The sequence below is a fragment of the Herpailurus yagouaroundi genome, unplaced genomic scaffold (assembly GCF_014898765.1).
Source record: "Herpailurus yagouaroundi ecotype Mexico unplaced genomic scaffold, PumYag 159, whole genome shotgun sequence".
Lineage (NCBI taxonomy): Eukaryota > Metazoa > Chordata > Mammalia > Carnivora > Felidae > Herpailurus > Herpailurus yagouaroundi.
Window position 1 is genome coordinate 61,227,627 of NW_024412400.1, and position 26,651 is coordinate 61,254,277.

The window sequence follows — 26,651 nt, forward strand, 5'->3', positions numbered from 1 at the left end:
TTGATTAATGGATATCTATCTGGACAAGGAGGGACTTTCCTTGGGGCTCAGCCATCTAGGATTTCCATGTCACCAGTAAAAGGGTAAAGGAAAAAAAAAATGAGCACGAGAGAAAGGGGCACATAATATCTCATTTCACCAAAAACATAAGGACAAGTGCCTCAAGTCCTACCTAGAGGGTTATGATAGGCTGGGTGAAGCTAACAGCAAGGCTCACCTCACATCCTGCCTACTCTCAGTTTTGTGAGCTCCTCCTGGAACTTATTTTTGATAGCTTCTGAGAGCACTTAGTACTAACTGCAAACTTTGCTTTAGAATGTTCATGAAAGTATTTCAAAAGGTTACACATAATTTTGATTCCATAGAGAGCTCATTTATTACATTGGTCCCTCCAAAAGTTATTAGTTCTTTCCTATACTTCCTTTTCTACGTATCAACCCAGTCTCTTACACCCATAATTAAAAAAAAAAAAAAAGAAAAAAATCCATTTAACCCTTTGGTTGCTCAAGTTTTACAGGTCTTGCATAAGACTTTTTTTCTTTTTTTAAATTTTGCTTCCTCAAAATCAAGCATGATTTCCCCCATGCTGACATCTTTCTCCCTTCCCCACAAAGACTACTGATCCTATTCTTTAAGGAACAAACAGGGCCAGGACACCAGTATAAAAGGTACACTTCTTATGACTCAAATAAAAATGAGGTGAACCAGGTCAAAAAAAGAAAACAAACAAACAAACAAAAAACCAAACCCTAGGACAAAAGTAGATAGAATCAAGAGGCCACAATGGGGCGCCTGGGTGGCGCAGTCGGTTAAGCGTCCGACTTCAGCCAGGTCACGATCTCGCGGTCCGGGAGTTCGAGCCCCGCGTCGGGCTCTGGGCTGATGGCTCAGAGCCTGGAGCCTGTTTCCGATTCTGTGTCTCCCTCTCTCTCTGCCCCTCGCCCGTTCATGCTCTGTCTCTCTCTGTCCCAAAAATAAATAAATGTTGAAAAAAAAAATTTTTTGGAAAAAAAAAAGAAAAAAAGAAGAAGAAAAAAAAAAAAGAATCAAGAGGCCACCTACTAACCTCTGTGCTGCCACACAGAAGACAAATGCAGTCATGTGTTTTACACATAATAAATGCAGTTAACTGTTTCTAAATTGATCCATTCCTGGGGTTGCCAAATTGTCCAGCAAAAAAGGTAAGCAAAGCCACCTAACTTTTACAAAAATGTCTCCTTAAGAATGGTCTACAGAAAATTACATGAAAGATTCCTGAATAACAGCTAATACTTCACTACATGCTTGGTACTATTCTTAGCACTACAATGTTTGAGGTCATTTACTTCACAGAGTTATGAAAAATAAACATGTTACTGGTTATCATTATCTTATAAATAATAAAAGAAGATAAGATTATACAGCCTAAGTAAGAGGCAGAACGGTAATTCTTATGCACGATATCAAGTATGGTCACCTCTGGATGGTGGGATTTCAGGTAAAACCCAGGTCTTCACTGTCAAGATGTTTACCATGCTCAAATTTTGGAGTTTGATTTTTTTCTTCCAATTAGAAAAAATTATACTTCACCTTAAAACAATTCCTCTATAAAGTCATATGAAGGGGTGCCTAGGTGGCTCAATCGGTTAAGCAACCAACTTAATGCTCAGGTCATCATCTCGCGGTTCGTGAGTTCGAGCCCCATGTCGGGCTCTGTGCTGACAGCTCGGAGCCTGGGGCTTGCTTCAGATTCTGTGTCTCCCTCTCTCTCTGTCCCTCCCCTGCTAGCACTTTGACTCTCTGTCTCTCTGTCTCTCAAAAATAAATAAACATTAAAAAAATAAAAAAATAAAAAAATAAAAAGTCAAAGGAAAAAATGATACATGGTGTACCTTTTCCTGGAATGAAGAACTGAACTATACCTCTCGCCTCCTCCATACACAAAAATCAGTAGACAGTGATACAGTACCTGAGAATCTGATCTAAGACTTGTCATGAGGCTTCTATAAACTCATTATTTCATAATGCAACCAGGAGACCGATTACACAGTACATTTACAACACATGCAATATACTTGGGACTCTGAACTCTGCAGCAGCTGATTAAATAAGAAGCCTACTCCTTTCTCAGCGGTCTTGGCATAGCTTCATTAAGTTTAGCAAGCATCAAACTCCCAGAATACCATAAATAACTTTGCTTTGTGAGCTGGAGTAACAGTATTAAAATTTCCCAGGTGTAAGGATGTCCTACTATCTAAAACTCTGTACTACAAGATGACTTCCAGATTACCACTGTCACTACTACGGATGTAATGTCAAGGTGAGAATGCATCAGCTTTTAAACTTAGAGGGGCGCCTGGGTGGCGCAGTCGGTTAAGCGTCCGACTTCAGCCAGGTCACGATCTCGCGATCCGTGAGTTCGAGCCCCGCGTCGGGCTCTGGGCTGATGGCTCAGAGCCTGGAGCCTGTTTCTGATTCTGTGTCTCCCTCTCTCTCTGCCCCTCCCCCGTTCATGCTCTGTCTCTCTCTGTCCCAAAAATAAATAAACGTTGAAAAAAAAATTAAAAAAAAAAAAACAAACTTACAATACACTGTGGACAAAATTAAGTGCAGCTTTTAGCTTCAGAGGAAAACATTCATCTCTACTCTGATACTATTTTCTATAAGATTAATTCGACAACCATTTTATCTTTAAATCCTCATAGCACAGAAAAACAGAGCCAAACTAGATTCTAATTTTCCCATTAGTAGACTTGTGGAAAAATCTATGTTTGAACTATATAGTTAAATATTAATGTTTAACTGATTAGGTATCTTATTTAGGATGTTACGTTAATATACTGGAATGTCAGAGAACAATGCCAGTATTGTATTCTTTCCAACCAAACACTGCACATTTAAAGGCACAATTATTTTATGCCATTCCTAAATCAAGCCCCAGATTTCATTCATATCTCTATCAGAGAGGAGACCTACTACCACTATTTCTAAAAGACTTTATTTCTGAATACGTGTTTATTTAATTTTTTAATGTTTATTTTTGAGAGAGACAGAGATGGAGTGTGAGCAGGGGAGGGGCAGAGAGAAAGGGAGACAGAATCCGGAACAGGCTCCAGGCTCCGAGCTGTCAGCACAGAGCCCGACGCGGGGATCGAACTCACAAACCGTAAGATCATGACCCGAGTTGCAGTCGGACGCTCAACCGACTGAGCCACCCAGGCACCCCTCTGAATACTTGTGTTTAAATAACATGACAAATAATTTTTATACAAAGCTTGATACTATAGTGTTAGATCATAAATTCGAGAACTAGACCCTGACAATTTGATATAGTATCTCTCAGTCGGCTACCTCTTGCCATTTCATTTTCAAATTCAGTTCTAACAACTAATTCTTGAACCAACTATGAATCATTTGGCAACATGTTCTAATTCTGGGCCCATTAACCCACATATTTTTTCAGATATCATCTGGCAAGAATCATTGCCTTTATTTCTGGAAAAGATTTACCAGTCCATTCATAGCCATTTCTTTTTCTTTCAAATTAATTTTTCTTACACATGAATAAATTAGAAAAGATGGATCAGTATCAATCCCAATAGTGCATTTTACCAGAATCTCATATCCTATGTAACTATTTTCCAAAGTGAAGATTCAAATAAAATCCATTTTCCATATGTAGGAAAAGATCACTCTAATTGTTAGAAAAAAAAAGCTTCTCGAATTCCTCTTCACTAACTAGAGAGTCAAACAGAAGCTCTACAATACACATTGCCCTTCCTTCAAGTAAAGACTCAAAATACTGGATGAATATAGAAATGCCCCAAAACAACTTGGGCCAAAAGCCTACAGGGGTAGCTATATAGACCAGGAAAGAGAGAGCGCCTCTGGGTAGAACTGCCATACTGCTTCTCGAAGTACCTGAGAAATTAAACACTAATCATCAACAAAGGTTACTCAACAGCTCTCAGTGACTATCTTCTTACCTCCTACATGGTACAAGGATAATTAAATGATGTATCTGCTTAAACATCTGTGCTCCCCACAATTCCTGAGGACAGGTATATTACCTTTTTCTTCTCTACATCTCTAGGCCCTAGCAGGCTACTCAGCAAATAAATGGTTGACATTTAGTAAATATGTACTAAACAGAACTGAAGCATTTGCTTCTAACAATAACTGTAGTCTTGTAATAAATGGTAGGTATTAGAACAAACTGGTGGACTTACTGGAGTGTCGGTTATACTTGCAGAGATGGGTATATAACCAGACCTAAAAGAGTACCTCCATTGCTACCATGGTACCAGTGTAATAGGGACACGTTTTTCAAAAGATGCCTCCTATTGCTTCCTCTTTAGTAACAAAACTTCTAAATTTCCCAACATCCTTTGCAGGTAGGTGTGGCCATAAGACTAAGTCCTTGCCAATGAGATGTAAATGGAAGTCTTGTACAGGAATTCCAAAAAGGTTACTTAAAGGAAGCTGAATCAGCTAGAAAAAACACCTCACCCCCTGCTCCATTTTTTTTGTACCTTCCAGACAACTTAGAACACGATGAATGGAGAATCAGCAGCCCAAGCACTATGATACTGAGTCATAATAATACTAGCACTGGACCACTTACTGACACAGTTTTTTCTGCAAGAGAAATAACTTGTATCCAAGCCACTGTTTTTGAGTTTTCTTTTATCCTCACTGAACATAACACTATTTGACAAATAGCATTTGGAATTCCAAAGTGTATGTCTGAAATGGCAACTATGTCTGTGGTTTCCATGTTGAAGAGGATGAATAGTTCTCTATTGTCCCTAAGACTTAAGACCATAAATGCATCAAATACATGATCAATAAAACTAATAATATGGGAGACATGGCTTTGAAACCCAGAATCTTACTCTAATATAAATACTTTACAAAAAGGGATAAAAAGTCCATGGAAATGGTGAGGGTTTCCAGGTTACAGTAGCAACAATAAGGTTAATGCTGTTGACAGCTTTATAATTAATTAAGTGCAAAAAACCCCACAACAACCCAAAACAAACAACAACAACAAAAAAAACGCCTTAATTAAATGGACAGAAAGGCTGAAGCCACTAAATTTAGAGTCCTAGCTCTTAGTCCTAAGTAATTTCAGGAACGCAATTTTATGTAATAGGAACTTGGCTCACGATTAAAAGGAAGGGTGATTAAATTATCTGTAAGGAACTTCCAGCTCTGTAATTCTCTACAAATCTTAGCATATTAATATTAAATTAAAAGAAAAAGTGCAAATGTACTATTATTAACTCCTAGAAAATTCCTCAAATAAAAAAGCAACTACATCTGCCTTAGATACTAAAGCAATGGTATCTTCCCTTTATCAGTAGAAATGTTTTAACACTACTAACTAGAATTCATCAGGATATTTTTGTGCCTGTTCTTCTGCTACCTAAAATGTGCTTATCCCCAACTCTTCAACTGTCTAACCCTTTTATTTATCTCTTTTCTATCATAGTGTATAGGTCTCATCTTCACTGAGGCTGGTCCTGACCCCTAAAGCAGGTCCCACCTGCTAGGTAACAACAGGGTTTTTTTGTTGTTTACCACAACTTCCATTTATATAATTACTTGCATTGTTTTGTTCACTATTTGTCTTTCCCTCTATAGTGAAACTTCCAGATGGGAAGCAATATGTCTAGGTTTTTTCTTCCCCCACTTTTTTTTTTTTTTTTAATTTCTTTTAAACGTTTATTTCTGAGAGAGACAGAGCATGAGCAAGGGAGGGGCAGAGAGAGAGGGGGAGACACAGAATCTGAAGCAGGCTCCAGGCTCCGAGCTGTCAGCACAGAGCCCTATGCGGGGCCCGAACTCACAGATCGTGAGATCATGTGCGGGGCCCGAACTCACAGATCGTGAGATCATGACCTAAGCCAAAGTCGGATGCTTAACCAACTGAGCTATCCAGGTGCCCCATTCCCTCTATTTTATGTCCAGTCCTGGTACAATGTCTAACACATAGATGAAACTAATTTATGCACTTGTTACATGAAGGAATAAATGAATAAATGAAGCAGGCATCAAGAATTGCAGAGACCACATGAGGAAATGTTGACCGACTTACCTCATTAAACACAGGATACATGACTGCATAGAGGGGCATAGAAACCATGGAAGTGGTCTCAGCTTCATTCTTCATCTCTTCCATTGTCATCCTCATTCAAAAGCCAACTACAGTAGAAAAGGCAGTGCTAAAATGCAGAGGAATCTTCATTCACTGCAGTATTTCTTCTCTTTTTTGTGATAAAATAGGGCACAAAACATATACTGACCTGTTTAAAAGGGAAGAATGAACACAGATTTACTATACAAACACCAGTAACTTTCTTTCCCAGTCCCTATCTTATGAACAACTGATTTGTTAACATATCTTACTTATGAAGGTATCCCAGATCTGTGAGACATCTCTTCCTCCTCAGACTCAAGAATTTGCCCTTTCTTACAACAAATTTCCCTTATTAGGTACTAATTCACAAAGCTGTGATTCAGGAACCCACTCATCTTCAACTGAGACAGTGCTTTCTGAAGCACCATGGAATAATCATGCATCTAATTCCACTACATAAAATCAAAAAATACAAGGAAGTACCAACAAAATACATAATTGTAACATTTATATGTAATATAAAGCTGTAACTATACAGAACCACATTAACGGACTAAGAATAAGGAATTAAGGTGTTTAGATTAAAATTTTTTTTGCTAGTAGTTCATTGATTTTTGTCACCTAAACACAGCCAAGCACCAGAGATTTAAGACAAATCTTAAAACTGGGAAAATTCTATCAAATGTGGTCTATTTGGGGGGAAAATGTTTATTTAATTTTGCTAGTGGTACTTTTCATATCTTGGTCCCCAAATCTGGCACAAAAACTTAAGTACAGAGATCCACAGACCCTGATAGCTTGGAATTAAAATACTGAGGAGCACCTGGGTGGCTCAGGTGGTTAAGCATCTGAATTCAGCTCAGGTCCTGATCTCACAGCTTATGAGTTTGAGCCCAGAGACAGGCCTTGTGCTGACAGCTCAGAGCCTGGAGCTTGCTTCAGATTCTCTGTCTCCCTCTCTCTCTGCCCCTCCCCTGCTCACACTCTGTCTCTGTCTCTCAAAAATGGATAAACATTGAAAAAATAAAAAGTAAACAAAATAAAATACTGAGAATTTGGGGTGCCTGGGTAGCTCAGTTGGTTGGGCATCCAACTCTTGGTTTCGGTCATGATCCCATGGTTTCATGAGCGCAAGCCCTGCATTGATCTCCATGCTGACAGTGCGGAGCCTGCTTGGGATTCTCTGTCTCTCTCAAAATAAATAAAAACTTTAAGAATTTAACAATCTAAGAGGGAAATTTTGCCTTGAAGAGCTGAGGAAATATATTGGTTTTTAAGAGAAAGCAACTGTATTTATTTTCTTTGCTAGGCTAAAAAATGAGCCTAAGTGTAAAGTGAAAGAGTAATATTAGTGACATATTTTAAACAATATATATTAATATATATTTAAAAGCCATCAGTTTTGAATAATTTCTACCATCAGTTTTGAATAATTTCTACCATTTACAAAGCATTTTCAGATTAGAAAACATTTTTCACATGCTTTTAGTCTTCACAATGTAACTATCTTACCTGACAGCAACTGCCATTCTAATTTTACAGATGGAAAAGCAGCTTCTGAGATGGTAAATGACTTGACCAAGAACACACATGCAGGGCACAAGACTTAATCATAATACTTTCAATCCAGATCTGATAATTCCACATAAAAGAACTAAGTTTGAGCAGGAAACAAAGAACCTCAGCTCATCTACCCAGGAAAATACCCAGAAGTTATTCATTCACTGAAAAATGTATGTTTAGCACCTACTGTGTATAAGATGCAGTAGGGAGTGATCAGGATGTGACCCTAATCATTAAAAACTCATCTGGGCCAGCCTGTGGAAGACCTAAGCAGTTTGGAAATTAAATCAAAGGCCCGGAGTATGTATAGCTTCAAAAAGCTCTAATAATTTGTCCAATTTGAGAACTGCTTACTATCTATCCTTCCATATCCCTACAAGTGAAGCAGAACGCAACCCCTACTGAAACAGTTTAGTCCCGTTTCTGGTAGTTCTAAACACAGGAAGTTTTTCGTTTTTGAGCTAAAAGCTGCTCCCTGACTTCACAGAACCAAATAACTAAATAAAAATAAAAAGGCTAATTCCTAAGTTTTATCTCCTAGGGTAACAGAAAAACATTACCTGATGAGATCATTTATTTAAGCAGACTGCTTTGGTCATACCATTAAAGATAGAACAGAGGAACACAAACTGAAGGGAAAACTTAAAACATCTAGTATATTTATATAAAAGACCAACCAGATCTGAGCAAGTAACAAGAGGAAGTAGGTAAATATCAACTGTGGCCCTGTTGTTTCTATTTAACTACATAAATTTGGTATTCTACTTTTCCACTTTAGAAGTAAATTGTGGGGGCACCTGGGTGGCTCAGTCAGTTACGCGTCCAACTCTTGATTTTGACTCAGGTCATGATCTCACAGTTCTTGAGTTCGAACCCTGCAGTTGGGCTCTGCACTGACAGTGTGGAGCCTGCTTGGGATTCTCTCTCTTTCCATCTCTCCCTGCCCCTCCCCCACTTTCAGGCAGGTTGTCTCAAAATAAATAACATTATAAAAATAAATTGTGAATACTATTTCATATTAAACTTGGAACAAAAAAAGAGGGGCTGAAATGCAAGGATAGTCAAAATGAAAATGATGGACAGTGGATGCACTGTATAAACAGTAATTGAAGGCATCAGTATCAATGAAAAAACAAGTGAGAAATAGCAGAACAGGGCCAACACTTGAAGAGTTATCTCATTACCTATACAGTATTAGACCTGGGACTAAATACAGAGCAGTGAACAAGACAAGACAGTCTCTGACCTCATGGAGCTTATCCAGTGAAAGGAAAGCCAGAAAACAAACAATTAGTATTACAAGGGAGAAGTCAGGATACTATATTGCAATGGGAGAATTGGGAGAGAGAACCAGTATCACAGAAACAAGGTGTTTCAAAGAGAAGGTGGTCAAAAGTTTTAAATGTCCTGAGCATGGACAATAACTTAAAAAAAAATTATTTGATTTCTTAAAAAAAATTTAATGTTTACCTTTGAGAGAGAAAGCCAGAGCGCAAGTGGGGAGGGACAGAGAGAGAGGGAGACACAGAATCTGAAGCAGGCTCTAGGTTCTGAGCTGTCTCGGGACTCACAAGCTGTGAGACCGTGACCTGAGCCGAACTCAGTAGCTTAACTGACTGAGCCACCCAGACTCCCCAAAATCATTCGATTTCTTGATGAGCTCACGAGTAACAAAGAGTAGTGTCACTTGTATACTGGGCGGGGGGGGACTACCTGTAGGAGCTGACAGCTGGTAAGTCTAATGATCTCAGTAAAAAGGAAGTGAAAAATTAAAGTAGGCTCAATTGGATCATTTTTGTATTTTTCTCTTTTGAACATATGTGTATCCCTGCATATATAAAGGCAGATGGAAGTGATCAGTAAAAGTGGCTAGAGTCACTTTCAGGATTCTTGCTGGCATCCACCCATCTACCCCAATAAATCTGTTCAAACACTTAATTTTTTACCTTTTGTAAACAGCTGTATTGGATTTTTTTCCATTGTGTTTCATCAGTAGTATTGTCCCATGTCAGGAAATTTTCACTTGAGATATTTATGATTCAAACTGAAGAAAACACATGTATGTATTTCTCACCTCTAAAACTAACTATGCGGTACGATAGCTACTATTTATCATCACAAAGAAAGTATTATAGCAATATTATGAGTTAAAGAGGTGGCTAAAGAGGAGGCACACATTCACAAACTGGGGCCACTCATGGTTTCATCAGTGTTTACATGAGATTAAAAATCAACAATTTCAATTAGGTTTCTTAAATATTAAATTGTTCTGTCATTTTTAGTACAAGTTAAAAAATGCTGTCATTCCTTCTACAGGCTTCTTTATTTGAAAAGGTTCAATGAACAACCTGCAATTACTCCCATCAACAAAGAGCCTGTTACCCAAATAGCAAAGGTACTAAGCTGATCAAGGGCTGAGGGCTGAGACCCTGCCCCTTTGAGAAGGATGTTCCTTTCACAGTGGGTGTGGTCAGGCCCTGAGCAGATGGGCAGCACCTTAACAGTTTCAGTTCTCTAGTGGCTACTGGTTTCTGAGGTGAGTGTGGATCATGTATGCATAGCCAACTGAAGATTAATAACTCCAAATCCCAAACCTGGAAAAGTCTTAAGAAGGCACCACATACACCATCTAGTACAGTAGAAACCACAGTTCAAAAAAATGACTTGCCATGGTAGTAACTGCTAACTAACAATAAATAAAAATTTATTGTGGGTATGGTGGCAACATAACAACTACTTTGTTTCCCATTTCAAATGTGTTACATTGGGGGAAAAGTTTTGATTTCAAAGTAAGCTTTGTTTCACAAGGAATTAGTCACACATACACACACACACACACACACACACACACACACACACAAAACACAAAACAAAAAACAAAAAACAAACAAAAAAACCAAGAACCAGAACTACAAGACCAGTAACACAAAGGTATATTTTTTTAAAAAGTATATTTATTTATTTTTAGAGAGAGGGAAGAAAACGCATAGGCGGGGGGCAGAGAGAGAGGAAGAGAGAGATCCGAAGCAGACTCCATGCTGTCAGCACCGAGCCCAACTGGGGGCCTGATAATAACGAACAGGAGATTATGACCTGAGCTGAGATCAAGAGTGGGACACTTAACTGAGCCACCCAGGAGCCCCAAAAAGGTATACTTCTAAGCAAATTCTTCTTCAAAAACACCCTCTGTGATATGGGGCTACGAATACAAATAGAATATAAGCAACCTATTCATTTATATTTTCTCATTTCCTTGAGTGATCAAAATAGCACTGCTAATCTCTAACACACAATGAATAAGTATTAAATATCTCTCTGCACTTAAGACCATTATTTGTTTAGAGTGAGGAGAAAACAAAAATAGGTTCTTGTCCATTCCACTGCAAAACGATTAGTCTTAGAGGATTTCTGCCCTGCCCTGCCCAAAGAACCAACAGGAGTCTGTTCATTTAAAGAACTACACTCAGAAAGATCTCAAGGTTCAGAATCAGCAGTTCCTGAAAGAGTCTCATTTTAATCCATCTGGGCATGAGATAACTCTAGAGCTAAAGTTATTTACTCACAAATATAAGGAGTGGATAAATGGAAGTACCTGGAACTGAAATACAAAGTTCTTAGGGAGAAAAAGAAAGCTCCTAAATAAATTCTACACTTAAAAACATTTGTGAGCAGGGGGTGACTGGGTGACTCAGTCAGTTGAGCATCTGACTCTGAATTGATTTTGGTTCAGGTCATGATCCCAGGGTCGTGGGATCGATCAAGCCCCACATCCGGCTCTGTGCTAAGTGTGGAGCCTGCTTGAGATTCTCTCTCTGCCCCCTCTCCCTGGCTTGCACTCCTCTAAAATAAAACAAAACAAAACAAAACAAACAAACAAACAAACAAAAACATTTGTAGGCAGGTCTATTTGCCTTGTTTTTCTCTATAGGCAATTCCAGAACTTAGTCCCCTCACCTGGTCTTAAATTCTTATAATTCCTTTCATTTCCTTTCTTAAAGAGGAAAGTTTTATTTATTTATTTTGCTTGGGTCTCCAGTCTCCTCATGAACACTTAGCTAAAAGAAATTTATTCATTCTAGCAAGAAGCAGATTCATGTTTATGTTACCACTTATAAATATATTTCTTTTACCAATACAGACCTTAGTGCAGCAGATACATAGTAGACACTAATAAATGTTGAATGAACAAATTAATAAGAGATGGTCAATTTGTAAGTTAAACCAGCCTTGCTAATAGTTTTGAAATATCAAGCCTACCAAAACAAAACATACAAAGAAATCTAATTAATTCTATCAACAAAGATTTTAATTTACCGGTCACATTTACCAGTTTTCACTACTTCTCGCTATCCCAAGCTCTTCCTAGTATAGTAAGCTAAGAGAATATTAGCATCAGATGATTGCAACTAAAATCAGAATTCCAAAAGAAATTTACATGAAAACCAAATCAAACTAGAGAAACAAAACAGTTGCAGATTATAAATTCTAATGTCTCATTTTTATTAAGGATGAGAAGATGTATTTTAGACCATAGGACTTAATTGGCATATAACTTAATAGTTCACAAAATTCTCAAAGTGCAAGAATTTCCAACATAGATTAGCCTTGCTTTACATAGGAGCAAGATCCAAAAAGTATCAGCTTTTAGCAGAAAGCAAAACTTTCTCTAAGGGCAAGGGTGCATAAGTGGTGCAGTTCCTAAATGTTGGACAACCTAAGCCATCACAGTCACTTCAGTGCTTATTAAAAACATTCCCAAGATGACCCAATCAGAATCTCCAAGAAAGGGTCCAGGAAGCTGTGTTTTGAGTAGACAACCCAGATGATTTTCGTGAACAGGACACGCTGAAAAGCACTGGTATGGAAAGAACAGTGCCTAGAGAGTCAGAAAAACTAGTTGCCAAGGCGAGACTCAGGGAAGGGGCACAGGTAAAACTAAGTACCTGAGACAGGGCTTCTTTTTGGTTCTGACTTTGTGTAAGTTTCACTTAATCACTGGTTTGTTTTCCCAGCAGAAACAAAGAGGGGGTAAAACTACATAATTTTAAATGCTTTGAAACTCCAAATTTCAGTGATAATAAAATTTTATTACTGCGATCTACCAGAGGTTCAAAATTAATATCATGGGAAGCTAAAATTCTTTTTATTTTTATTTTTTTTTAAATTTACATCCAAATTAGTTAGCATATAGTGCAACAATGATTTCAGGAGTAGATTTCCTTAGTGCCCCTTACCCATTTAGCCCATCCCCCCCTCCCACAACCCCTCCCATAACCCTCAGTTTGTTCTCCATATTTATGAGTCTCTTCTGTTTTGTCCCCCTCCCTGTTTGTATATTATTTTTGTTTCCCTTCTCTTATGTTCATCTGTTTTGTCTCTTGAAGTCCTCATATGAGTGAAGTCATATGATTTTTGTCTTTCTCTGCCTAATTTCACAACATAATACCCTCCAGGAAACGAATTTTTTTTTTTTATCAGATCATAAAAACTATTTACAAATTCTAGTAAAGAGATCCTCCCCAATAGCTGGTTGATTCAAGGTTTCAAATACCTGACAACTCTTTGCTTTCTCTTAAGCACCTGGCATCATGAATCATATCCATCAGGCTCCTGGAGAAACTCGGTTTATTTTAAGGCTGTGTAGCTCAGTCTGGCCATTTTGCACAGCTGAAAAGGTGAGTCTTTGATATCGCAACCTATTGTTTAGGGCCTTCTCATCTCAAAATGTAACCACTTTTAAATGAGAGACTAAAGGTTTAGAGAAGCTAGGAAAAGGGGAGGCAGAGGAATAGGGTTAAGTAGAAGATTCTACTTAGACCAAAATAACCTTGAAGCCTTCAAGATAAAGCTACATCTCTCTCCTTCCTTTGCAAACTATATTGTCTAGGATTCACTCTCTTCCATATATAGTTTGCTTTTTTAGTAAGGTTATGTGGAACTCAACCTCCCTGAACATGTACTACGATCAGTTCAGTTTTTGCTGAATTTTGCAGTTAGGGACATCTATAAACAATCTCTTTTGGTTTGGTTTTTAGTGTTTACTTTGAGAGAGAGTGAGAATGCACACGTACGCGTGCACACACACGCAGGGGGAGAGGCAGAGAGAGAATCCCAAGCAGGCTCTATGTGGATAGTGCACTACTAGTGCAGAGCCTGATGTGGGGCTCAATCTCATGAACCACCGTGAGATCATGACCTGAGTTGAAATTAAGAGTCGTATGCTTAGGACTCAAGTCGTACACCTGACCCACCCTAAAGCCCCCAAACAATCTCTTGTTAATGGTAAGGGTAACATATGACACTTTGCCACCATATTTGTTTACATATATCAATATTTTTTCTGGACATCTTCAAAATATCAATGGAGAATTTGTTCAGAGCTATGGAAAAAAAGACCATTAGGTATTAAGATCTGAAAACAAGGGCTCCAATTCTGGTACTATCATCATAAGCCATCTTAGCTCTGAGCAAGTCACTTTACCTCTCCATGCTTTAGTTTCTTTAAAAAGCTGAGCTGTGGGGCGCCTGGGTGGCTTAGTCGGTTAAGTGTCCGACTTGGGCTCAGGTCAGATTCTCGCGGTTTGTGAGTTCAAGCCCCGCGTGGGACTCTGTGCTGACAGCTCAGAGCCTGGAGCCTACTTCGGATTCTGTGTCTCCCTCGCTCTCTGTCCCTCCCCCACTCACGGTCTGTCTGTCTCTCTCTCAAAAAATAAATGAACATTAAAAAATTAAAAAAAAAAAAGCTGAGCTGCACACTTGAAAGAGATATAGTTAGAATAAAAGATGAAGTAATTTCTAAATCAAACCATAAAGTCTCTATAATAAATACCTGTAATTTACTAAATATTATATTTTTGCACTTTTAAATAACTATTCAAAGAAAGTATGCATTCCACAATGAATTATCACTTCAATCAAATTTTTAAAGGCACCCTCTCTATCATAACACAATTTCCAGGTATCTAGTTGATACCACTATCTAGTTGAAGGACTCCAGCTACAGTTTTCTTAAAAATAAGATCAAGGGGCGCCTGGGTGGCGCAGTCGGTTAATCGTCCGACTTCAGCCAGGTCACGATCTCGCAGTCTGTGAGTTCGAGCCCCGAGTCGGGCTCTGGGCTGATGGCTCAGAGCCTGGAGCCTGTTTCCGATTCTGTGTCTCCCTCTCTCTCTGCCCCTCCCCCATTCATGCTCTATCTCTCTCTGTCCCAAAAATAAATAAAAAACGTTGAAAAAAAAATTAAAAAAAAAAAAAATAAGATCAAAAAGGTAAGTGTTCATATCTCTGTAAACATGACTGACCAAACAAGCGTTTGATGAGCTATTAATTGAGAAGAGAGGTTCCAACTAAAACATCATCTGAAAGCTAAGATGTCTTTGAAAACAGGTAACACTAGCAAATTAGAATACAATCACCCATGAAGGAAAAATGCAAAATGTAAAAGTGCTCTAAATTTAACTCTATTACCTTTATCATTCTTTGTTAATTCTTATATGTCTGTCATACAGAGGTGTTCCATAACTAATAAGCAGACTTGGTTCTAAACATACACTTAAAAATCAGTCCCTTAAAGCTTACAATTTATTTTTCTATAGAGGATTGGCGTTCTAAGAAACACTTCAAAATCCACAATGCTACCTAAAGGAAAACAGGATTAGGACTGTTTCCATTATACTTAGGTAACATTAATAGCACTGTCATTAGAGAGGTGGGTAATAAGCTTAGTGACTCTAGAACCAGACTTGCTTAGATTCATTCCTGGATCTACCACTTACTAGATGGAGCGACCTGGGGCAAGTTATCTAACTAGTCTGAGCTACAGTTTTCTCATCTATGATAGGGGAATAATAGAACAGTCTCCCTCTGTTAAGGCTGATGTGAAGATTCAACAAGTTATTAGATACAGTGTTTAGAACAGTGCATGGCACATAGCAATTATTCAATATTAGCTATTACTATTACATTTTTATCTCAGATGAAATAACAGATCTCTTTCTAGAAATCAGGTCTCCTGCACAATCATCTAGCCAGGAGAATCAAGGACACCTGAAAGCCAGATAAATAGTGAAGGATAAGTCATTCTAAGCCTCTTTAAAACGGTAGAACTGTTATCTGTTTTTCAAATAAAATATTTTATCAAGAGAGGTAAAACACACTAAACTGTTCATTCATCCAATAAACATATGAAGTAACTAGCTTCCTACCCCTCAGCCTCTCCCTCTCAGAGGAGCTCTTTAACAACTCTCCACAGTTGGAAAACCACTGCTCTAGACTATCAGGACACAAGCACAGTAAACAAGGCATTATGAAGAACCAAGGGGAATGGTCCCAGAAGTAAGGGTTAGGTGTTGGCAAAAGCCTTTCTAAGCCCACATTTTTCCATAATTCAGTTCTCAATCTCTCACCAGTAAATTTACTCTTACTCTTGTCATATGCTTATGCATTTAAGAAACTTAAATATTAAGACCCTCAAATTTTAAAGCTATACCAGCCATTATATATTATCTAGTCCAATTTTTATATTTTACAACTTAAAAAGAAATGCCCTTAGAAATTAACATTAAGAAACAAAACAGTGACAGACATTTTAAAGTAATTTTTTTTTTTTAAATTTTTTTTTTCAACGTTTATTTATTTTTGGGACAGAGAGAGACAGAGCATGAATGGGGGAGGGGCAGAGAGAGAGAGGGAGACACAGAATCGGAAACAGGCTCCAGGCCCTGAGCCATCAGCCCAAGAGCCCGACGCGGGGCTCGAACTCCCGGACCCCGAGATCGTGACCTGGCTGAAGTCGGACGCTTAACCGACTGCGCCACCCAGGCGCCCCAGTGACAGACATTTTAAACAAATATGCTACTGAGCTACTCCAGCTTATCATACAGGTTATGTTAGTCTGCCAAATGAACTACTTCTAGACTAACCTGCCCTGCTCCATATGTCATCCATGGGTCAATCTGCTTACAGCCAAGACTCCCAGACTCCACGCTGAGTGAAGACTGAAGCCAGCAGGAATGGGGCTCTGATTCAAAGTCGCTCCAAGTGGTACAAAGCAGCAGAAGTTTGAGATCTTCAATTTGGTGCTGCTGAGACTTCTGACTCACCTTACAAGTTAAACCGTTTCGTGTCAGTGAAAGCACTTGTAGATTTTGGAGAGTATCGTCTCTTTTGTGTGGGAAGTATTGTTTAATATAGAAATCTATATGGACAAGAATTAAGTATTTCTACACACAGATGGACAGTACAGAGCAGTAGGTAAAGCTCTCAAATTCAAGACAAAGATCTGAGTGTTATTATTTACTAATCTCTCTATATTCGGTGAGAAATTAATGAAAATATTGACTGAAGTACTCAGCTTCCTGGTTATTAAGAGTACTAAATGCATATGAAGCACTTAATACAGTAGCTGACAGACAATATGCATTCAATTCATATTGTGATTGGAATCTTAGATAAAATTCACGCACCTGACATGTCCTGAGGACTGGAACTAAGGTGAGGCAAACTCACACCTAAGAGCACAAAATTTACTTCTGACTTGCATGACAGAGTGCCTCAAATTTTGTACCCTAGGCCCCTCATTTACCTCAGCCTAGTCCACACCTGCATAGCACACACAATGACAACCTCATATTGATATCACAATGTTATACAGCCCACTTTACATAGCATATTTTTAAAACTTTTTCTCCCTCATTTGCCAAAATGGAGACATAAATAAATTACTTGGGCCACCAGAAAAAAAGGTTACACGTCATCCAAAGCAAGTTACAGTATTAGAACACTTAAGAGAATTTGGTCAATAAATAAATTTTAACATGACTTGTCAAGCCTACATTAAAATTACTTTTCATTCTCTTAATGTAAATAGATCAACTTAATAAAAGATAACTGTGGCCCAGAAGCAGACTGGGTAATGGAGTAAAATTAAGACGCAGTCAAAGACTTCAGGATAATTCATAAAAGGGCATAACCTATATGGGATAATGAATAGCTGACAACAAAATCAAAGGGCTAGTTACCTTTGAGTTACCTAATGGGAAATGGGAACAACAATACAAGTAGCAACAACTGGCTTCTAAGATATTTCTACAAAACTAATTTAGGGGGAAAAAATAGACATTTCTTTAGTTGTGACAATCCTCAATTTTTTTCCTATCCCAATGCCTAAGTTTCCGTTAAATCCTGGTCTGAATATAAATGAAACATTTGTTGTAGGGCAGGAAACAAAGTTGTCCCCTTGAATATGTTCATCTTTTGCTTATAAAGCTCTTAATCTAGTGGCTCATGAATCAAATAATCCCAGAGTAGCCATCAAGTGTCTGAGGGACAGCTTTCTATTTTCCTTTTTATCAGTATTTGTGATCTCCTATTTTAATTTCTCCAATATGCATTTATTTTTTATTTTTATTTTAGTTTTTATTTTTTTTTTCGAAGTTTATTTATTTTTGGGACAGAGAGAGACAGAGCATGAACAGGGGAGGGGCAGAGAGAGAGGGAGACACAGAATCGGAAACAGGCTCCAGGCTCTGAGCCATCAGCCCAGAGCCCGACGCGGGGCTTGAACTCACGGACCACGAGATCGTGACCTGGCTGAAGTCGGACGCTTAACCGACTGCGCCACCCAGGCGCCCCTCTCCAATATGCATTTAAAATACCTTAGAAATTCAACTAAACTCAAATGCTCATACTGTTCCTAAGTTCTCTATGCTTGAAGGTATAATTTAAGGAGTCTGTACCACAGGGGCTAGGCCTATCTGCTCTGTATCACTTATAATCTTAGTTATCTAAGATTTATCTTACAGACTCTTAATTGCCTATGGGGCTCTACCAAATACATTGTGTATTTTCTTTACCTTACCTTACCAAATTTCTTCCCACCAAAACACTGCCACAAGGCACTCACATGTTGATAAAATTGTTAGCTGCAGATAACAAACTGAGTAGGTCATGTGCTTAAAACTAGGAGCTAATAAAGACAAGGTTCTATCTTTATAACAGTTAACTTCACTTTTAGCTCCTAACTGATCTCCAATACAAATGCTAGGAGTCACAAAAAGAAACGAAGATATCTGCTTGTATATATACTTCCTCTTGTACCCTTCCTTTGCCAAATTAATTAATTTTTTAAGGAGGGACACCAAAATTAAGGTAGGACGTCAGAAATCTGGTGTTTTGACAACACTGCCAAAATGCCAATTTTATTATGGATAAAGACATCCAGAAAGCATATATATTTCTGAACAAAAAGATCACAGCAAAATTCAAAGTGCTTTGGAATTAAATTAATTAAACCTTGCAACACTATGAACTAGTATAGGGAGCAGTTGCAGCCTAGAGGTCAGGTCTGACTCATTTATCCCTCCCAATTGGCTTTTGTTGTAGCAACCTTATAGAAGTCTAAGGAGGCAGCAGGGGTGTGACATCTTAGGGTTTGGTCATTCCTTAACTCCCATCTCCTCTGGAGTTCCGGTTCATCCTGAACACAGGGTGGTTGAATAAGGTAGTAAGACATGTTTCAGTACCAGGGACCACATGGCTAAGTTAGAGAAGGTGTAATTGTTTCTCCTTTGTATCAGCTCTGGCCCAAAATTATCAAACGAATTAATGCATGCAAAAAGTACATAAGAAAAGGGGTAAGAAAGGGTGAAAGATAAAAAGGAAAAATTAGAAAAAATATATATATTAGAAAGGCTAAATGCCCACGTAACAGTTTTTCCATCCCTTTCCCCTAAAGAGAAGATTTATTACTTTCTCTATCTCCTAGCAGCTAGTACAGTACTTTGGCATAGTCAGGCTAAGTCAGCAAGTGCTAGTTGGAGATGTGGTGATGAAGTCAGAAAAAGTCTGTGCCCTTGAGGGTGGTGTCTGGCAGGGAAGAGGAACAATAAAGAAATACGTCATGTAGAGCTGCCGCTCTGCAAACCTCCATGAGTATACCTGCCTCATGTTATACACATACTCACCGAGCAAGTTCAACACCACGTGCATGCTTAACATTTTTTGAAGAAGACAATAGAGAAAAACAACTATTGAAATACGTAGATGTTCATAATTCCATTCCATACACATAAGCCCCAGAATGAAAGACAGAAAAGACATGGATCTGCTATTCCCCCTGCCAGACTCCCAGCTGCAGTACCTCTCACAATGAGCAGCTCACCACACTGTGATGCCCATATTATACATACTACTTTTCCAACATGGCTCTGAATAACTAGTCAAATACTTCACCTACTACTCAAAGGAAAAAGTAAATCTATTCCATGGCTAAAGAAAACTGGCTGCGTTAAAGTTATGTTAGTCTCCAAGGTGTAACTCCCTAAGAGATTTTTTTTAGAGTGAGTTTGAATAGAAGTAATTTTTGCCTGCCATACTGACCTTACCATGTAATATAAAAGTTCTCTGTAACTGCAACTCTAAATCTAACTGCCTTCCAATAGAGCTCAATCACTGACATAATTTTTATGGCAATGATTTAAAATATGGTCTCTTGAGTGAGGCAGCTTGGATTCAAATCCTAATTCTAAGCAGTTACTGATTATATAACCTTGGGCAAGTTGCTTAACCTCTCTGTACTTTAGTTTTCCCATTTATATTGGGGATAATAGTGCATCTACTTCTACTGTTGCAAGGATTATATGATATCATGTGAAATGCTTAGTCTGATGCCTGGCACTGAGTTACTGCTCAATAAATGCTGCTATCAGATTATATTCCAGCTTATTCTAAACACTTAGAGCAATTTCACATGTAATATATACTCAATAAATATTTGATAAATGAATGAACCAAAGTATTATTATGTAATACATACTTACTTCTGGTAAACTTATTTCCAAGGCACTGGCCTCAGCAAACAATAGTGACTACCATTCAATATGTTGTAGTGTTGTTTCCCAATAATTCATAAGCTTGCTGATAAAATCACCCTTTTTCCTTTTAAATAGTAACACTTGATTCTAAACAACTATAGTAAAGAATGAGATTGAGACTGAATAGATTCAACTCGCTCTTTGGGTAGTAAAGTTACTCAAACCAAAAATATGAATGATGTTGTAAGATTGTAATGCTATATTACATTGAAGATGAAATTAATTTTGTAGCTAAAATTATAAAACTAAATTTTTCCATCTTCCCACAAAAAAAAATGGACCATCAACTACATTGTTTACCTTTCTGCAAATAAATTATTTCTACTTGCTGCAATAAAAGTGCTTTCATTAGTTACACTGTGATGTGCCCTAAAAATTCAGTACCTAAGACTGTAACTTTCTATTAACATTTCAAATGCAGTCATATACACTAACAATCGCACTCTTTAACTTCTAAATCCCGTTTACAGCTTATTTACTGTGAAATTAGCTTAATATTCTTTGTTTTTAAAATTTTTTAAGTCTGTTCATTTATTTTGAGAGAAACAGAGACAATAGGAGTGGGAGAAGGGCAGAGAGAGGGAGAGAGAATCCCAAGCAGGCTCTATGCTGCCAGTGCAGAGCCCGACATGGCCCCTGAACTCACCAAACTGAGCCAGAACCAAGAGGCGAATGCTTAACCAGCTGAGTCACCCAAGTACCCCTAGCTTAATATTCTTCATAACATTGCCTATTATCATGACCTTAACAATCTAAAAACATGTAAGAAGCAGTACTTCAGATTTACCCTCCACATATTGGTTATGCTAGGTAAATATGATTTAAAAAAAAATTTTTTTTAATGTTATTTATTTTTGAGACCATGCAAGAGACAGAGTGCAAGCAGTGGAGGGGCAGACAGAGGGAAACACAGAATCTGAAGTGGGCTCCAGGCTCTGAGCTGTCAGCCCAGAGCCTGATGTGGGGCTCAAACTCCCCAACCATGAGATCATGACCTGAGCCGAAGTGGGACGCTTAACTAACTGAGCCACTCAGGCACCCCATTATGATTGTTTTTAAATCCAAGATTCAAATAACATAAAAACTGACTTTTTTTAAAAAGTCAGTTCAGGACTTATCAAGACTTATATTTATTAATAAAAACTGAGAGCATCATCAAATTTTAAAGCCAAATACCAGCAATCATTTTTTGACAATATCTTGTGGGACAGGGAATTGGCAAATTCATAAAAGCATATAAGGTTACAGCAACTCAGAGCTGTTTAATTTATTCTGAGATTATTATAGTATTGAAAGGATTAGGAAATTTGTTTTCATGACCAAAACGTAACACAAATTTATCCCTGAAATTTAGTTTGCATGTTTTTAAAGTAATGATCTTTTTACTCTCATAACTATATAGGTTTAAAGTAAATAAGGTATTACCTTAAGACCCAGGGAAATATGAAAATTTTCAAGAAGCCCAAAATATATAAACTTCTTTGAAACAAGCACTACTCAGTTTTACAAAGTCACCATGTCTAAAGCAGGTGATATTAAAAGTAAAATTCAAAAGAAAATGCCATGGTTAAAAAACAAAATGAAACAACAAAGGAAAAAGCAGCATGGATTCTGCTGAGAACAAAATGAGATCACATTAGGGAAGCATAGAATCCATTAAAAGTCAGTTAGTTTCCTCCACGTCTGTATTTTGTTATAATGAATGTTGCCTGCAAAAAGCAGGACAGTGATAAGGTCTCCAAAATGCTCTGTTGTACAGAAAGTTTGCTGTAACAGAATATGACTCCTTTGTCATTTTGCTATAGAAAACGATCTATTCTGATTTTAGAGATCTCCAAAAAAACCAAACATCTTTCTACAATTTATTTTTTTAATGTTTATTTTTGAGAGAGAAAGACACAGAGCACGAGTGGGGGTGGGGCAGAAAGAGAGGGAGTCACAGAATCTGAAGCAGGCTCCAGGTTCTGAGCTGTGAGCACAGAGCCTGACGCGGGGCTCAGCTCAAACTCACAAACCGAACCGGGAGACATGACCTGAGCAGAAGTCGGACACTTAACTGACTGAGCCATCCAGGTGCCCCTTTCTACAATTTGTATTATAAAACTTCTGTCATAAGTCCTTTCATCTAAAGGTAGAAAGCAAGTCTGTTTTACTTATTTCTGTATTTTTGTCCCCAGCAGAGTGCTGGAGGCACTGTCCATGGATGCACTCGTTCATTCAATCATTTATGCATTCATTCAGTGAGTATTTACTGAAAACTTACTTTGTGCCAGATACTATGTAAGTAGTGAGGTAAGGCACGTGACAAATGACAGGACCCTACCCAGGTAGCTTATAGTCTAATGAGGGAGACAGACATGTATCACATGAATTACAGAAATGATGGGAGTTCCTACTGTGATGATGCTACAAAGGGGAAGTATGGAGTATGATGAAGATACAGTGGGAACTTACTATAGTTAAGTTCTAATTTTAGGAAGGAGGAGTCAAAGAAGGTTGGGAAAGGTTCCCCAGAGGAATGACATTTAAACTGAGATCTGCAAATTAACTAGGAGTTGGCCAGATCTGGGAAGGGGAGGAAGAGCAGTCCAGCAGGGAGATGGCATACGTATAAAGGCTCCCAAGTCAGGAAAGAACTTACATATGTAAAAACTGAAAGGTGCAATAAGTAAGAAAGGCTGGATACAAGGATGGAGAGTTAGGAAGGAGGCAAAGGATAAACTGCAGCATTAAACAGAGTAAGAGAATAACGGTATTTGAATATTTAAGTAATTTTAAGTCCCTTTATCACGTAAAATAAATAATTTCAGGCACTGAGTCTTTATTCTATAATATAAAGGTCTACAATCAGAAGACCTGGATTATGCCTTAGTCCCACCAGTCACTAGTTAAATGACCTTACACGTAACCAATCTGAAACTCTTCATTCTCTGTATAAACAGGTACTCAATTATTTTACCTACTGGGGATAGAATAATACAGAGTCCTGTTCTCATGACTTTCTATACTTAAAAATAGATGCATATGGAGACATCCTAAGTCCTGTAAGAGATGTTGTCCAAAAGCTGACACCAAGGCTCCTGAAAACAAAAATAAGAACAAATGTGGACACTGGTGAACTACAAACTACGATAAAAACATAAGTGAACGCATAACTCTGTGAACCCTAACTACTTCAATGTGCAGAGATCCAAAAGGACCACAGTATTTTAGCATGTGACTGAAAGAGGATAAATGCAATAAAAACATTATTCCATCACTGCAATATAGATGAAATATCAAAACTGTAATGGACGTCAGAGACGACGAGTAATGACAGAACTGAAACAAGGAGAAAAATTAACACATACTGAACAAGTGCATTAAATTAATTCTACTTATTTCCAAATTTTTCTGACTTTTGGGTCAAAAGCTCATTCCACAGCTCATAGCTGCATGCCAAAAAGTTAGAGAACTCACTTCACACTTCCCCCAACAAAAAACAAACATCTACAATGCCATCTAGAAAATATATTAACACTCTTGCTTTACTATCACTAACTCATGTTCAGTTTACAGTCTATGTAAACTACCACCATATCCTTCCAATATAGCATAGTTATCCCCACATAAATTTTCTACTTGTTTAGTTGATCTTCCTTTCCTTGTGTCCTGCATTACTCATGGTGCTACGTTATTCCTATACTTCCAACTTCATTCTATAGTATCAAACCTCCACTTTATTTTAAATGTTATGTTAACTTCTAGACCATCTTAACTTCAGTCTTACGGGGAACAATATACCTCTAATCCTATAAAATGTTTCTGCATTCAAAAGTCAAACACTGTTGATAATATTTTCAGAGTACATTAAAAAATCAGCAGTTTCAATGGTTAACATATACAGTAGTAAACCATGATTAACTATTAGATAGATACCTAAGTATTGTATATAAACTTATCACAAAGAAATTCTGATGTCAAAAAACATACACCTAAAAGTCTATTAAGGAACTATCCAATAGGAACATTCATACTTGGTCACACTAACAATTATAAAGGAGAAGACTGTTAACAAGCATACTGCTTTCTGCTTAATACAAAATATAAACGTCTGATTTTCCCATTCTTTAACATAAAATAGAATGAATTAAAAGTCGTAAGTAATGCTAAGAAAAATTAAATAAGTAAGTGTCTGACGTTTTTACACACATGCACGTGCACATACACACACCAGGGTCAAGAAAATCAAGGGGAAAGTAGAGATCAACAAAAATGTGATGTTATTTCCAAAAAATGCAACGTATATTCTTTTCTAATAATGTGCACACTATACTCTCTTGTTGCTGTTATTATTTGAAAAAAAGTGTAAAATAAGTTTTTTGAAAGAATTCCTACACTACTGTTGTCAGTTTTACAAAATGAGAGTAAAAACAGTCGGTCCTACAGTAGGAAGGGAAAGGAATGCCTTGTAACTATAAGGATGGGATATATATTTTCGACATTCACCTATCTCATTATCTGTTTAAAATGGTGGTACTTGGGGCGCCTGGGTGGCGCAGTCGGTTAAGCGTCCGACTTCAGCCAGGTCACGATCTCGCGGTCCGTGAGTTCGAGCCCTGCGTCAGGCTCTGGGCTGATGGCTCGGAGCCTGGAGCCTGTTTCCGATTCTGTGTCTCCCTCTCTCTCTGCCCCTCCCCCGTTCATGCTCTGTCTCTCTCTGTCCCAAAAATAAATTAAAAACGTTGAAAAAAAAAATTTAAAAAAAAATGGTGGTACAGGGGCACCTGGGTGGCTCAGTGGGTTAAGTGACAGACTCTTGGTTTCAGCTAAGGTCATGATCTCAGGGTTCGTAGGTTCAAGCCTCCAGTTGGGCTCTGTGTTCACAGCTCAGAGCTTGCTTGGGATTCTGTCCCCCTCTCTCTGCACCTCCCCCACTCGCTCTCTCTTAAAAATAAGTAAACATTAAAAAAATAAAATGGCGGTACAGTCCATCACTTAATATACTTCTAATAAGTAAGTTGAAACTCAACATTATTTTTCCAAAAAGTTAGAATGTGTCCTTCTTTTATTGAGGAATGTCTCCAACTCAAAAAACTCTTCACTTCACAAAGGGCTTCTTAAAAATGCACAAAATGCATTACTTTGCGATTTTCCCCACTCACTTCAAAAGACCACCAACCTCTCTACCCCTTTTCTTTCTGGTGCGGCAGCTCTATTCAGAAGCGGGATTACAACAGGATTAGATCAGATCTGTCCCTACGTGTGTGACCTTGGGCACGTCATTTATCCCTTCAGTTTCTCATTTGCATCTTTGAAACGGTATCTTTGAAAACAGAACGGGTGTAAAGATACCTTGGGACTTATATCTAGGAGGGTTAAGGTTTTCTGCTCAGAGGCAAAACTGCCTCAGAGGGGCCACATCATGAAACCAGAACTGAATCCGTAGGTCTCTGTCAACATTTGACTCTTCCTTCTACAGTTCTCTTCTTTCAAAGGGCATAACCTGAGTCACCTCAAGAGCAGACTCCCAAGCGCCCCTTCCCTCCTCCACTCCTTCCCTATCCTACTTCTAAAGCAGGGGGAAAACAGCAGCCACATCTCCCCGCCCCAAGCCACACCTTCAGAGGACCCCACCCCAGACACATCCGCCTTCTCCCTTCTCCGGGGGCACCAAAGGCCAACCTCGCCCTTCCCCTCCCGCCCCCACCTAGAGGAGACTTCCTGGAGGCGTTCAAGGCCCGAGCAGGGCAGGCAGCATTTACAAACCCGCTTTACGCCACTCGCGTAGGGTAACCTCGCTTACGCCCATAGGGCCCCGTTCCCAGCCCCGTCCGCTCCGCCTGCCAGAACCAAGCCCAAGTGCCTCAGCCACGGCCCCTGTGTGACCCCAGACCTCTTCTGCTCCGCTCGGGGCTACAGAGACTGGGAAAGAACAGCCACACCTTACCGGCAACTGAGGCACTGACTTCACTTCCCACCTTTCGAGCCCTCTTCAACTCCCGGATCAATTCACTCCGGCGACGCCGGAAGGACCCGAGAGGAACCAGGCGTTGTCCGGAATCCTGCCCAGCCGGAGTCGCGCAGGGGCCTATGGGGACTCGTAGTCTCACTCG

General features: G+C 38.6%; 1 protein-coding gene across 2 annotated transcripts in view; it reads right to left on the minus strand.

The window, feature by feature from the left end:
- PDCD10 (programmed cell death 10) overlaps nt 1-26,610 on the minus strand; it is a 48,169-nt gene extending 21,559 nt beyond the window's left edge. The window contains exons 1-2 of one of the 2 annotated variants that reach the window (XM_040480678.1): nt 26,486-26,610; nt 6,080-6,287 (exon numbers count right to left, since the gene is read on the minus strand). In XM_040480678.1, coding sequence (XP_040336612.1) covers nt 6,080-6,175 — 96 coding nt within the window. In that variant the 5' untranslated portion in view covers nt 6,176-6,287; nt 26,486-26,610. Of the gene's footprint in view, nt 1-6,079; nt 6,288-26,485 lie in introns of those variants that run through there. The other variant, XM_040480679.1, reaches the window with a different exon arrangement.
- Between the last annotated feature and the right edge of the window lie 41 nt (nt 26,611-26,651).